Below are 15,815 nucleotides of genomic sequence, written 5' to 3' on the forward strand. Positions count from 1 at the left end.
GGCATCTTTGTCTAACCTCAGCGAGATTCAAGGAATGCAGCCCTGCTTGGCCTGGGGCAGAAACAGGAAGGGTGTGGGTGGTGGAGGTCGGAGGAGGATGGAGGTGGGAGGGTGTCTGGAGAGTTCTAGGAAGCGCAAGGGGTAGAGAAATCCCATGGATCCCCGAAGGTGAGGTTTCAGTTATAAATCTGATCACCTGGTACAACTGAAACGAGATTTGTGCTCACACTGGATTCGGGTCTAAGAGATTAAGAAAAAGGAGGCGTCAAGGAGCCTTCCATTCCCTACCCCGCAAGGCAAAGACAGACTGCGAGTCTTAGCCCCAATTCCACCACAGTGACAGCCAGTCAGGCCCCGCCCCAAGAGCGGCCCCGCCCACCCGTCTAGGCCCCGCCTCCATTACGTCGCAGTGTCTCCGTCCCTGGTCTCACCATTGACTTCTGGCGAGGCCCCGCCCATTTAGCTCAGCTCCACCCCACCAAAATGACAGCCCTCGGAGCCCCGCCCATCCCGCCGAGGACCCGCCCCTTGCCGAGCGACAGCTAGTGAGATTTCGCCATGCGCACCTCCGCCCCGCCTTTTTCGCCGTGGTCCTGCCTACGCCGACCGAATGACAGCCGGAAGGCCCCGCCCCGTCCCGTCCGGTCGTTGACGCCCCCCGGCGGCCTAAAGCGCCACGCCCAGGTCGCGCATCCAGTCTGCCCCGCCTCAGCGCCGCAGCCGGGTTCTCCCTGCTCGGGCCGCCCCCGAGGACGCTGCGTGGGCGGCCGGTGAGTGGGGAGGGGAGCCGCCGGTGCGGGGGGGCCTGCCGGGGCTTCCGCCCACGGGGAAGAGCTACTCGGCTGCGCGGGGCGGGGCTGGAGCTCTCCAAGGCTGAGGGCCGGCGGAGGCAGGGGCATGCCGGCCGGCTTTGAGCCGGCGTCGGGCCTGGGGCGGGGCCCGTTCTGATTGACGCCTGGGGTCCGGGGGTGCAGGCGGCTGTGATTGACTCCTAGGGAGGACGCCCGGAAGCCTGGGTTGAGGACTCGGGACCCCGGCGGCTCTGGCCATTCCATGGTTGCGGACAGATCCGGGTCCACATTTCTGACCCCGGGGCCTGTTGTCGCACCACTCCGGTGAATGGGTCGAGAGCCCTGTCCCCGCTGGCCGACCACCTGAAAACCCTACTTCTTCCCATAGCTGGGGCGGTTTGCGTAGGCGTCCTGACTTGGGTGCTCTTCAAGTTCATTCCCACTCCAAACTCAGCGGTGTCGCACGCCTTTAAACCCTGGATGTGTAATCGAATCCTGTGCGTTTTAAAAGTTTCCAGCGCACTGCGAGCCGCCTGGCTTTCACTTAAAGTCACACTGACCTTAGAGGACCAGACGTTTCTAAAGGCGCATTCTGTCTTTCAACAGTTTTAACTGCAGCCGTGGATAAGCAACTGTGAGACGCTCGCTGAGGCGTCTTTACCTGGTGTGAACAGCCCAGTACACTCACACAGACTAACAGGCTGTGACTTCACCAGGCATATTATTTATTTTTTTTTAAACTCTGTGTGCGCGTGTTCACGTGTGAGTACAGGCACGAGAATGCCACACAGGCTTGTGGAGGTCAGAGGACCACAGGTGCCGGCCCTTGCCTTTCTCCTTGTTTGATACAGAGTGTCTTTTCATTCTTGGTTGCTGCGCTGCCTGCTCTAGGGCTAGGCTATTGGACTTTACAGCATCTCACCCTAAGAGTTGGGATTACAGAAGCACTGTATGACTTGACTGAAGGTGCATTCTGGGGATCCAAATTTATGTCCTCTTGATGAGACACGAGAGATCCAGAATAATGGACAGGCCCAGACAAGACCTGGTAAAGTGTAGCGTGAGTGTGTGTTTGTGAGTTCAAGCATGTGTTTGGGTAAACTGTAGTGTAAGTGCTTGTGAGAGAGAGGAAAACTAGAAAAGCTGAACACAGAAAAGAGGATGAAGTGGAAAATAGAAATGCTCTGAATTGTATGGCTTCTGCTGACATTCTGATGATTTCCTTCCTAATTTGTATTCTTACTGTGGTGTGAATATAGGTGTGCACAGGTCATGGAATATGTGCAGAAATCAGAGCCAGTTCTCTCTTCGCATCCCTGTGTGAGCTCCGGGGGGATGGAGCTCAGTCACGGTTGCATACCCAGCACTTTTTACCACCCACCCGCATCACCAAACCAATCCTTGTGTCTCTAAGTACGCTTGTTACATAATGGGGTACCATTTCCGTATTGTAACTCTTCCAGCTTAGTGTTTTCTCACTTAGTATTTTCCTTGATCCCTAAAAATTCACACTGGACAACTAATTACTCGTTTTAAAAATATTAATATTTCAACTTTGTGTTTAATACATGCTTGGAAGTGAAAAAATTAGGGCTGATCAAGGTAGTTATATTTCCCAAGTGTTTAAGGGTCAATTCCTTATCAGTATATTCATATGTCCATAAATTCTCTGTACCTTTCTGCTTTCACACAGAATAACACCTTTGCCTTTGGACCATGCCTGCTTGGAATGCTGAACATTTGACCTGGCTGTTGGTTTTTATTTTTTTCATTTTTTTGTGGTTATTGATTTCAACTTGACACAAGCTGTTCTCCATCAGCTTGATGGGCACACAAGTCTGTGGGACATTTTTCTTGATTAATGAATAAAGGGGAAGGGCCCAGCCCACCAGAGGTAGAACCATCCCTAGGCAGGTGGCCCTGGATTGTATAGAAAAGCAGGCTGACCAAGCCAAGAAGCAGTATTCCTCCACGGTCCCTGCTTCAGTTCCTGTCTTGAGTTCTTCCCTGATGATGGAAGCCAAATAAACCCTTTTCTACCCAAGCTGCTTTTGGTCACGGTACTGATCCGAGCAATAGAAACTGAGACAGTGCTCCATGTGACCTTAAGCTGATGTGCTGAATGCACAGGAGTTTTTATGTGTACTGTTGGAAAGGGGAAAATAAGGGGTTCTGGCGGGAAAAGATATCTTAAATGATTTTTATTTTGAAATAATTTGGATTTTTAAAAGTCTGCAAAAATATTGAGTTCTCATGTGCCAGCTTCCCTGATGCTAACTTCTCGTTTGTTCTTAGTACAATTCTTGAACAGAGAAACCACACTGACACCATTCCCTTAGTGACCTGCAGACCTTAGTCGGAGCGCACCAGACTCCCACGTGCTCCAGGATCCAGTCCTTAGCTTTGAACAAAGGCGTCGTCCCAGACAAGATGACTGGGTGCAGAGCTGCACAGTAGGGCAGGCCTGCTAGGAAGTCAGCAGCCTTTCCTGAACCCATCTCCTGAGCACTGTCTTAGAAAGGATGCTTATCTGTCTTTTCTGTGCACACAAGCTGGTGTTTGAGTAAATTACACACTAAGGGGACCCTTTTTTCCTCGTGTGGATGTCTGAAGACAAGAAGTCAGCTTCAGGCGGCATCTTCAGTTACTCTCTACCTCTCTCTACCTTGTTGTTTTCTTCTTTTTCTTTCTTTTTTTTTTTTTTTTAAGTCAGGGTCCCTCATTGTTGCAGAACTCATCAGTTAGACTTGGCTGGCTGAACAGGGAGTCCCCAGGGCCCCACCTCTCTCCACCTGCCCAGCATTAGTGTTACAAGCTTTGGCTTCAATGCCCAGCATTTTAATGAGGGTGCTGGCGATTGAACTCAGGTCCTCGTGCTTGCAATGGCAAGCAGTTTACGAACAGATGTAACATGTTACAGAATAGAAGGACGGATCAGGTAATACAGGTGTCTTAACTTCTTTATTAGGATACGAATTACAACAGGAATCCCTTTGAAAGCAACGTGCCAAGTGCCCACTCTTTCCTCCAGATACATTCAGGTCTGACGATTAAAATCACAGCCTTCTTGGGCTCCTCTCATTTCCAGCGTGTTCAGAGGCGCTTCATTCTCTTCTCACTCAGAGGCTCCTATTTTGCTTCACTATTGAGAGGAATGGGTTCTGTTTCTCCCTGAGTCTGAAGTAAGGTGGTGTGTGTGTGTGTGTGTGCGCGCGCACGTGTGTGCATGCATATATGTGCATGCATGTACACACGCAGGAGTGTCTGTTTGGAAGAATCCCCTCCGCTGTCTTCATGCACAACCTCTCCCAGTGAACTGTGTTTCTCTGCATCTTAAGCACTATTCAGATTCACCCCTTGTGGGCCAGGGATCCAGTGACTAGTGGGAAAGCCAGGTGTAGCCACTTGTCAAGTAGGTGTCTGTGCTCCTTTGTTAATTCAGCACACCTTAGAAGAGACCGCCCAGCACAGTTTTCTGGAGCCTGTGCAGGGCCTCTGACGAGCCCTGACTGCTCAGCTTGCTGGCCGCTCTCACCGTTGCCTTGGTCTACAGTCTTGACCGGGAGGAAGTTGAACAGAGAAGGGAAGATCATCCTACGCCCTAGTGCCCTGGAAGTTGGTCTGTTGGATCATGGATACATTTTAGATTGCTCCTGCCACAACCACGCCTGTCACACACTAATGTTCCCGTCTGATATTTTGGGTCTACCTTTCTGTCCATCTGTGTGGTAATGGTGGAGCAAACGCCCACTACAACGCTTGGTGAAAGTGAGTCACAGAACTCAGTTTAGGCAGAGGCAGCCTTTCTCCACATATGCCGTACTCAGCTGGTCAGGGCTGCCAGTGGGCAAGGTGGAACAGACCATCGCACTGGTAGTTACTACAGTGTAAAAGTCGGTCACCCCCGTATCCCCGCTGCATGCAGAGCACAGAGAGGTGTGGGGCAGATAGAGGGCGCTCCCAGGTGGGCTGTGGGGAGAGGGAGGAAAGTCTGCTCTGTAGAAAACCATTCTCCTGGTACACTAAAGCTCTGTGGATGGCACAGTTGCTGTGTGACTTAGCAGAGGCACAGGAAGGTGGTTGCTCCTCACGGGACTGCAGGCACCATAGCCTGCCTGCTTCCCTTCCCTTCTCTTACGGTTTACATTGCTCCCAGTGGAACCTAGGCAATTCTGGCGCTTGTGATAGAACTAAAGTTGTGTGTGCATGTGTGTGGGTGCGCGCACACATGTATGGCAGGTGTGCATTCCTGTGCACTCACACTCAGAGGCCAGAAGAGGTCACTGGGAGTCTGACTTTATCCTTCTCTGAGACAAGTCTCACTGAACCTAAGAGGGTAGCTAGCAAGCCCCAGAGATCCCCTCTCTATTCTCCCACAGATCTAAAGTTGCTGATACGCATGTCCACACCTAACTTTTTTTCTTCCAAGATAGGAATTTGTTGTGTAATAGCTGTGGCTGTCCTGAAACTCACTCTGTAGACCAGGCTGACCTCAAACTCACAGAGATCTGCCTGTCTCTGCCTCCTGAGTGCTGGGATTAAAGGCATGTGTCACCACTACCCAGCTCACATCTGGCTTTTTATGTGGGTTCTGGGAATTTGAACTCAGCTCACATCTTCTGGTGTTACTGTGTATTTAGTATACATTTTATATGGAGTCAGTGTGTATAGTTTTCTTAATTGTGTGAGGAGTTAGGATCTGTATTAATGACTAAGTATAATTTCTAATGAATGTAGTTAGATCTGTGTCCGCTTATGGGTGGTCCTGTCGTACCATATAGTGTATAGTCGTCTGTTGGTGAATGTTTGGATAGTAGGTTGTTTCTTTTGTTGTTGTTGTTTTTCATAAGTAAAACAACAAATAAATACAATAAAATCTGTAATGACTTTTATATTTACATTGGTTCAAAGATCCTTTAGAGACAAATTTTGTTATTAAAGTGGTAATGAACATTTAGATACATTTTGTTTAATTTTCTTCTTGGGACAAACTCATGGAAATAATACTGTGATGTCAGAGTGTGGACATTTGCATTTCTTGTTGCTGGTTTGCTTTCTGGAAGGTGGTGGGTTGCAGAGTCCGTCCACGGTGTGTGAAAATGCCTGATTTCTTCCCGTCTTTCAGCTTTGGTAAATTGGAAATAGGATGTCTCTTGTTAATTTTATTTGTTTTCTTAGTGGCCTTGAACATCTTTTCCAGTGTGGTTGGTGTGCTTTTGAGAGTTGTGTTTGCAGTGTGTGGTGGTTTGTTGTTTTGTTTTGTCCCCGCCTCCCCCTTGAGTTCTAGTAACTCTGCAGCTGAGGGACATTAACTCTTGCTTGTCATATGTTGCCAGTACTGATGAGGGTCTGCTTTGGATAGTGAATGGCACAGAGTCTCTTAAGTGAGAATAAGTAGTGAGCAATATTTATTATGGGTTTCTGAGTGAAAAATGAAATTTCTGCCCTGGCAAGCTGAAGTATGCGTGGGCAGCCCGTATATGGTGGTTCTGTTGAACTCGTCTGTGTTGGGTTTATGGTCTAAGTTGATGAGGACGAATGGCCAGGTCTCCTCCTCATTATGGTTTCTAGGAGTTCTCCTGTACCTGCTTGAAGAGAAGCCTGCCCTGGCTTTCTCGGCAAGATTGTTTTATGACCTGATAATTATGAATAAGGTAGACTATTAACCACATCAGTGTAGACATGTTCAGCTGCGCTGACCTTTGATGCATGTCCACACATTCTGAACACGGACTGCTCTTTCTTGTCCCAGAGTTCTCCCCCACTCCAGTGAGAAGCCTGTGGTCATGTGTGGCGAACAGAGGTTATCCTTCCCCAGCCGCCATTAATAGCTGTTTGGAAGCACGAGCTGATGCCATTATAGATCTCAGCCTCTTGGTCTAGACCATTGCTAACACACCCGATCTGCTCTGATTTTAGAAGCTGAGCAGGTTCAGCCTTGCAAGAAAGAATGATGGTGACTCTTGGTCTCCATGGATCTTCACAAGGCATCCAGATGCATTTGGAGATCAAACACTTGACCAAAGCAGCTTAGGGGAGGCAGAGGTTGAAGCCTGAGGCAGCTGGTCACATGACATCCACAACCAAGAGCACAGAGAGACAAATGTGCCCACGCTGCCTGCTAGCCGCTTCAGCTCAGTTAGCTTTCTTCACTCTGTGCATTTCATGGCCCAGCCTAGCTGCCACCCACAGTGAGCTGCATCTCCGCACACCAATTCACAGTTGTGAATCTCCCACCACTGTAGCTACAGCCAACCTTTCCAGACACTTCCTCAATTGAGACTCTTCTCTAAGCAGCATCTGAGTTGTGGCAAGTTGACATTTAAAACTAACTATCACACAGGCATTTCCAAGACATTGTTAGCCAGGCAATGGTGGTGAGTTCAAGGCCAGCCTGGTCTACAAAGCCAGTTCCAGGACAACCAAGGTTACACAGAGAAACACGTCTTGAAAAACAAACAAAACAAACCAAAACAAAATCCAAGACATTGTTAAGGAAGTTAGTATTTGAGCATCGATGGAGAAGGCAGCTCTAGTGGGGATAGAGTGTATAATTTAAACCTTAAATTGATCTCAAAAGTCTGTTAAAGGCTAGACCCAAACAAAGCCTACACTATTTCCAGGGCAGGGAGAGAGGTTGATCAGTTCACTGCAGACCATCTGTGTCTGTTCGGATGCTTTGCTGCTAGAGGGCAGGTTCATGGGCAGGAAGCTGTGCCGCTGGAGCAGTGCCATGTGTGTACATGTGTACATGCTTTCAGACTTTGGAGTATTTGAAACTGATGGAGGCGCACACAGTCTTAAGAGTTAGTGAGTAAAGTGTCGGGTTTGCCCTGGAGAATCTGGCTCACCGGTGAAGAAGAGAGACAACACACCATGCTTGGGAGGTGTGGTAGTGGGAGTATGAGATGGGGTCACACGCCATCTCAGGTCCAGACGCAGAGACTGATCAGTGCTGCTTAGACTCCTGCTCCCATGAGCTGCCACCTTCCCCACCGTGAGGGACTGGGAGCCAGAGTCAGTACTTTCTCCCTCAAGTTGTTTCCTGTCAGACACTCGGTCACAGCGATGAGGAAAATGACTGCTGCAGAATGTAAAAGTCATCACTTCCCCACAGTTCCAGCTAAGGAGCCAAACAGAGGATTGTAGCAGTGGGAGGAGGCCCAGCTCTCCCTGTGCACAGGGAGGTGTTTAGCAGTACAACTCTTCTCTGAGGTCTAGGAGACCAGACTTTCCTGACTCTACCATCCCAGGGGGCCCTGGAAAAGAAGAAAGAAGCGTGGGGGAGGGCTGGTTCTTCCCTGAGGGGTTGGCCTGGAGTTACATACCTGGAATTTAGTCTGTGTCCATGCAACACAGGCAGACTGAGCAAGCAGTCCAGTGCCTGCCAGGACGAAGACAGGGAGTGTCCGTTCAGTGTGTGGCACAGGCCTGCCAGTGGCTGCACTTTCCTGGTCTTTGGTCTTTTGTCAGAGCTGATAAGTTTGCATGAATTACAGACTCACCTACAGTATCCTGCAGTGTGAACTCTGCCCTTCAGCCCGTTGTTTACTCCCCTGGGAGGAATATCTCCTCCTGCTCAGGGAATGCCTCAGCAAGGGCTTCTAGGTTAGCATTCAAAGTTATCGTGCAAACAGCCCCCATTCAGCCCTGCACTGTGAGACCAGCAGCGGCCTCTCTGCACGGCTAGGGAAAGTGATGAGAACCACTGGGTTTATCATTGCTTCTCTGTCCCTACCTTGCAATAAAAAGTTTAAGAGAAGCCCAGGATTCCTTTACCTGGAATCCCCGGGTTCTGTCGAATCTCTAATCTGATTCAGTTCCTCTCCACATGTCACTGGAGAGAGAGTGGAAACACTGATCAAGGTTGTTTGTTCTGTGACTGCTGAGTAGGTTTTTTGTATTTTGGGGTGTTTTTTTTTTGTTGCTTTTGTTCTCTTATCTTTAAAACATTTAATTTTGCAGAATTAAATGTCAGACCCCAACATCTACAATGTAACAAACTTGGGCCCCACCAGCACCTGTAACTCTGAAGAATACAAAGAATACAAAGACCTGCGTTCATGCACAGCACAACACACACACACGCACGCACGCATGCACGCACGGACACACACACACACATGCAAATGCACACACACACATGAATATAGTCATACAGATACATACAAGTTAATTAGTTCTTTTTTTTAAAAAAACCAAGATGGAGGGGCTGGAGAGATGGCTCAGTGGTTAAGAGCATTGCCTGCTCTTCCAAAGGTTCTGAGTTCAATTCCCAGCAACCGCATGGTGGCTCACAACCATCTGTAATTAGGTCTGGTGCCCTCTTCTGGCCTGAGGGCATACACACAGACTATTGTATACATAATAAATTTAAAAAAAGAAAAAAAAAGAAAAAAAATGAAGATGGAGAAAGTAATAATTGTGTATCTATTAGTAAGTAGGATTTAGTGGAATTAGGTGAGGAGATGCTTAGGCCAGCCCCTCCTGTGCAGTGGGCAGTCAGTAAAGTGAGCCTTTCCCTGCTGATGGGAGCCCTGCCTGCCTCTCTGTGTGTCCTTAACCTAGTTTGGCAGCTGCTACCCTTTTTCCTTTAACTGTGGCTGGCATTGTTCTTGCCGCATCTTTAGCAGTGGAATTCAGACAGATTTCTATTTCAGTTGTGTGTGTATGGACATACAGTGCACCCCTTTAGTCCCAGCCCTTGTAGGGTCCAACCACGACAAACTCAACAGAGACCGCCCAGGCACCACCTAGGAACAGATCAGCCAAGGGAAACGTACCTATTGTTCCAAAGGAAATCCCTTACACACCAACCATTGTAGATAGAACCACCTACCAGCACACACTCATCCCGACAAATGCCAGCCAACCAGGAGTCCTGAACCTTAGAAATCCCTCACCCCAACCTCTGCTATTATAAAAACCCCACCCCAACTGAACTCGAGACTCTCTGATTGTGCCAATGCCTTGGACACGTGAGAATTCAAGTTCAAATTTGAATAAGAATAAAGACTCTTTGCTTTTGACTTGGTCTCCTTGTTGGTTTTGGGGGGACTCTGCGATTTGGTCATAACAGCCCCCAGGAGGCAGAGGCATGTAGATAGATCTTAATGAGTGTGAAGCCAGTTTGGTTTATCTACATAAAAAGTTCGAAGTCAGCAAGGCTATGTAGTGAGATCTTGTCTAAAAAAATGACATATATAAAATGTATTATTTGTATAAATTTATTTATATTTCTATGAGGTTAATTATATATATCAAGTTTATATAATTTATTTTATACATACTTTATATAGTAAATTTATAATTCATAGAATTATATATTATATGGAAACATATATATATATATATGTATGAATGAGAGAGAAAATGCATGTGTGTGTATGTGTGTGTATGTGTGTGTGTGCATTGTCTGGTCTTCAGCAGAAGGGTTTGTCTGAGTCCCTCATCCGCTGTCCTGGAAGTAGAAGACCTGACTTGTATTCCTACTCGTGTGTCACTTTTAGCATGTGTAGTTTGAGCAAAAGTTTCTGCAGTGGCTCTGCCTAGCAGGGATAGTGCAGCGGCTAGCATATTGCTTTCTTCCCAGAATGACTGACTTTTGCTTTTTGTTTTAATTTTCAGTAAGCTTGTCGAAGATGAGAGTGACTTTATCAACTCTGGATACCTGTGAAAGCTCCTTCACACCCCTAGTGGTCATAGAACTCGCCCAGGATGTCAAAGAAGAAACCAAAGAATGGCTCAAAAACAGAATCATCGCGAAAAAGAAAGATGGAGGTTAGTGCAATAGTCACTCTACCAGCCTGACCATGGTCAGTCCCTGATGTGAGTCGGCCATGTGTTTACATGCTAACTCTTGGCTCTGTATTACCTGTCTGTGACTTGAAAGGAGATCTTAAATCAGCACTAGACTAAAAAAGAACCCACTAGATTGTGGGCCATGGGAGTGGCTTTCCTTGTGTTTCTAAAGGCCATGTCTAATACAGTGTCCAGAGGGGCTTGGCACACATGTGGTAGGAGTGTCATATGTACTTCTCATGGGAGCAGACATGACGTGTGTACGCCATGGGTTATTGTGACGCCAAGGGAAGGGGACATCTGACACCTGCCTGTGGACACTGCTGTGCAGATGGGGAATGGACGCTGATTCCTAGAATGTGGAGTGAAGATCCTCTAGTGGATGAATCCTCAGAGCTGTGCACAGCACAGACGTGTGGACCTTAAACGTGGCTGCTGTAGTAAAGGGAGGAAAGCAAGGGGCTGGGGACACGACAACTGCTGACACTGTGGCTTAGCAGGAACTGGGCTGGAGGAAAAGTCGAGGCTTGACTAGCCAGACCGCTCCCAGCTGTCCCAGCGGAGGACTGAAGTCAGGCCCTTAACGGTGACTCTGAACCAGTGTCTTCAGAATAGACTTTTCAGATCAAAGTGCTTTTAGAAGTAATTGAACCAAAAGGAAAGACTATTTGCTTGCTGAAGTTTGAACTATTTTCAACTGGGCTGGAGCCTCCTCTTCACATTTCTATGAATTAGGAGTAACTCCAGAGAGTTCCCAGCTTCCTTTGCTTTGGCCCCATGTCTTCAGGGACTCTTGGGAGAAGGAAGGGACAGTTGCATTTCCCCACTTGGGCAATTATAGGAGAAGGTACTTTGCATTCCTCGGGGAAGATATGCATTTACTATTTTATCATTATTTATTTATATTATTTATCATTTTATTATTTATAAACTGCTGTTTTAACTGTGGTAAACAAAACAAAACAAACAAAAAACATAACTACTTTAAAAAATATAACAGTGAGGGGCCTGTCAGATTTGAGATGGCTAAGACCAAATGGGAGGGCATTGGACTCCTGAAGAAAATGCGGGGTCTCCCCAACCTCCACCAGTACTTCCCAGGAGCCTTAGCTTCACTCTCAGTGGAAGGCTGGGTGTTGAGATGGTGGGGCCAGGTTTCTGTGGAGGTCTGCAGGGAGACCCCACCCACTTCCTTATGTTCCTTTTTACTTGGATAACAGATTTAAATTGCTAATATAATTTCATTTCCTTATACCAAGAAGAAACGTTGTATCTTTATAGATTTTCATTTTTTGAAAGTTTGTGTCTGCTTTGTTCTATACTGTGCTGTTTTGTTTGACAGGTGCCCAGCTGCTGTTTAGACCACTATTAAATAAGGATGAGAAAGAAGCAATAGGACACCAGAATTTGTACCTCGTTGGTGCCTCCAACATCAGACTGTTGCTTGGGGCAGAAGCGGTGGGACTGGTGAAGGAGTGCACAGATGCGGCCATGCGGGCCTTCACCTACGGGACCCGCCACAGCTTCAAAGGTTTCCATGGTAAGCACAGGATTCCTTTGCTGTAGAGGAGTGTTTGATGGGATCATGGGTCTGCCAGCCCCGGGCAGTCAGTATCTAGGCTGTGTGTGTCTTACCCTTACTCTGCACTCATTTACTCCGCTCTGCTGTTCTGAGCAAACAGTGGCCCTGGACCGTAAGGAGATGATGAACTGGCTGTGTGGAGTCCTTGAGCCGGAACTTACCCTCCCTGGGGTGGATGAACACAAGTTAGAATGAATGCCTCGTTTACATTGTTCTGATTTCAGTAATAAATATGCCTGGGCAAATGTAAGAGTTCAGGATTTAGGAACCTCACTTCTTAAGTTTTCTGGCTCCTTCTGATGTGGCAGGATGATGGGCATGTCCTGGCATTTAAGGGCATCTCAAAGAGAATATTCTGGAGAGAATCAGGGCCTCGGACTATCTGAAGGAGGGGCACTTGTTTCAAGTGTGAGGGCTCCTGGCAGCGCTGATGGAGTTAGGACATGGAATTAGGCCTTTGGTACTAACTCACTGTAAAGCTTTTCGCCTCAGTGATACCGTGATCTGGGTAACATTTTCCTCAATAAAAAGATTTATCTGTCAGAGCTACTGTTTTCTTACAGACTTTATTCTCCACGGTGCTTGGTTCCAGGACGGAGTGAGGCTAATGTGACAGTTTGGTAGGGGCTTTCCCGTTTAAGTTAGCTTGTCCACCTGTGTTAGAAACATGGATACAGTTCAAAATGTGCAAGCTTACACAACTCCCCCCAACACACACACTTCCTACCTCCCCCATTAAACACATCCTGCATTCAAAGAATGTAGCCTCTGACCATTGGCTTCAATGTGTGCTGATGGACTTTGGTGCCAGAGAAACTCTGAAATGACTGAAGGTGCAGTTAGAAATCAGAGCGGACACGGTACCCTCATATCTAAGGTGCTTTGCCGCCTGTTAACTTTCCAGTTGTACTTTGTTTGGCAGCTCCGTAGGTTGTTTATGTTTATAGCATTTCTATAACCACAAGCATGAGTTAATAACAAAATTAACACTATTAATTTTATATTGCTACTAGAAAGTAACCAGAAAGTTTTGTTGTATTTCAGATAACAATGACGACTTCCTCACAATGGCTGAGTGTCAGTTCATTATCAAACATGAACTTGAGAATCTTAGAGCTAGAGATGAGAAGATGATCCCTGGTTACCCGCAGGCCAAACTGTACCCCGGGAAGTCACTGAGTAAGTCTCTGTCAGCCAGCTTCTCACCTACCTACTCCTAACACTCTTTATTAATCATGATTGTTCAGAGAATTTACAGCCTTTGTCCTGTCACTACGCACCGGGTTCTTGCAACATCCAGCCAGCTTGAAGTTGCATGTAAATCAGGCTCTTACTGGCCACGTCAAGTCAGCAAAATTCACTTTATAGTCAATGGAAATTCGCGTGGGCGGGGCATGAAAGGCAGGCATGGTCTCATCCTGGAGTCCTGCTCTTGTTCTCCCAGACCTCACTGAAGTGACCTTACCCAGAGTAACAAAGCAGGTAGCATGGGTGAGCATTGGTGTAACAGTCCTGTGATGGGGATGGTGGCTTCAGAATGGAGCACACCAGTGTGTACAGCTGAAAGTGGTCTCTTAAAAAAAATCCCACACTAGCTCAGAATTGAGAAATAGGTGATTTTTTTATTTAGGAGTAAACTCACAAATCAGAATCCTCTGCTGGAACGGAGATCAGAAACTGAAATCCGCAACCAGAACGGAGAGGCCAGGAAAGAGAGCGTATATAGTACAAGAGGCCACGCCCCAGTGGGAGGGTAACCACTGGCTGTAAGACTTCCGACAGCACCTCCCTTTTTTGTTTAAATAAGAGAGTTCTAAGCCTAATACAAAATTATATACAATAAGAACAAATATAGTCTTGTATAATAAATAATTTGGCCAAGTCATGAGAGGAAAGTAACTACAATTATCTAGTCTTCAACCCCATCGAAGATCCGAGAGCAGAAATAATATTATTTGAGTAAACAGGAAGTTCAATCAAGCAATTTCCAAAATGTGAAACAAATGACAGAGACAACAGCTACCTGGGCAATCACCCAAAGTCTCAATTGCAACCTTGAAGCAACCAACTTTGGCTGAGGCCTAAAATGACTGACAGCCCATTTTCAAAGGCAGGAAAATTTTCAAAACCATCTTACCCTGTCTTGGCAAGATTTGACAGTCCTGCTTATCCATCTCCAGATACTATGTATCTTGTCAGTGGTTGAGGTATGGGCATTTCATTGTCCAAAGGCCAGTTTTGCCAAGAAGAAAATAACATCCAAGTGGAGTGTCTTCAGTGCTCAAGATTCTCTCGGGAATAGATCGGTGCTGCCAGGAGCAATCGTGTCTTATTTCAACAGAACCTGAAGTTATTTAAATGCCATTTTCTACAGCTCTTTAAAGTAGTTGAAGATTACTTGTCTATGCAGAATATAATCTCCATGTATCTAAAGAACCTGATTAGTCTAACTATGACAAATATAGATGACTATTGACCTATAATTCTTAATACCTATATAACTTAAAGACTAAGACAATAAACAACTGTGCAATAAATGAGGATAATGACCTCAAAATGTAAACAATGTGTAAGTATCTTGATCAGAGGTAGAAATGTACATTGCAATATGATAAATATATATAAATATATAAAAAATGTTTTAAGCAGAGGTAGAAACATGCCTGCATACAATATTTAATATAATTTAACTTTGTATCAATATACAAGAATCTATACCAATGTAATTGTTTATAAATAATAACTCACAAGTATTCACTCTATTACTATTATTATTAGTGTGAGTAAGCTCACACTAATCTGTTATCCCATCCAATTTTCCTTTTTTTGCCTCAAAGAGATCCCTGAGCCGACAAAATTTTCCCCCAACCCCAACCCTATACCAATTATAATCAACCCCTAAATGACATCCCTAACCCTGAGGACAAACTTTGTTGGGAGAGGGTTGTTGTCTTCTAGAATTACTTCCAGCTGTCATGGAAGCACTGTTCTTTCTATGAGATCCTCTGAAAGTAAAACAATTGTTAAGTTCCAAGATTACTGCCTGGTATAACTGAAATAGTCTCTGAGTATTCAGTAGGGTTTTTCTGATGTTCCTATTTGGAATTCTGGCCAGAACGTTGTAAAAAAGTGCAACATTTCAGCTAACCAAATTGAAACCATCTTGAGCAGCTGGTACCCAAAACAGTTCCTATACTAATGCTAGCAGCATCATGACATCACATCAACCAGGTGGAGTTGTTGTTGTGGGGCCCCATCTTCTTCCTGGAAACTTCAAATTTACTGCAGGAAAATTCATTGTTCATTGTGGAAAACTTAAACATTATTTATATAGACATGTACAGACATATGTATTGCTTGACAAATTAAAAACAAATCAATTCCATACACGAAGCGAGAAAAACAGAACTCGGGCAGGGAGCAGAAACCAGAAGCTGCACAAATCGCCAGGTGGCACGGAACCACCCTGGGGAATGCAGCGGTCATGCGTGTGCCAAGGATTCTTAGGTAAAAGCAAGCCAAGCGGGCAGGGTTGGGAGACTGTCTGGGTCAGGGACTGGCCAGACCATTAGGCGTCCACCCGGTAGGCATGGGATCCAATTCTACATGGGCGCCAAATGAAGGCGGTTGCTTAAAAGAAA

At 46.2% G+C, this 15,815-nt stretch overlaps 1 protein-coding gene across 1 annotated transcript in view; it reads left to right on the plus strand.

The window, feature by feature from the left end:
* The first annotated feature begins 661 nt into the window (after positions 1–661).
* Positions 662–15,815, plus strand: part of Ano10 (anoctamin 10) — a 110,912-nt gene continuing 95,758 nt past the window's right edge. Inside the window, exons 1-4 of the mRNA XM_085689087.2 lie at positions 662–770; positions 10,419–10,571; positions 11,935–12,132; positions 13,219–13,353. Coding sequence (XP_085545213.2) covers positions 10,433–10,571; positions 11,935–12,132; positions 13,219–13,353 — 472 coding nt within the window. The 5' untranslated portion in view covers positions 662–770; positions 10,419–10,432. The remainder of the gene's footprint in view (positions 771–10,418; positions 10,572–11,934; positions 12,133–13,218; positions 13,354–15,815) is intronic.

Source organism: Myodes glareolus, chromosome 4, assembly GCF_982192425.1.
Source record: "Myodes glareolus chromosome 4, mMyoGla1.1, whole genome shotgun sequence".
Lineage (NCBI taxonomy): Eukaryota > Metazoa > Chordata > Mammalia > Rodentia > Cricetidae > Myodes > Myodes glareolus.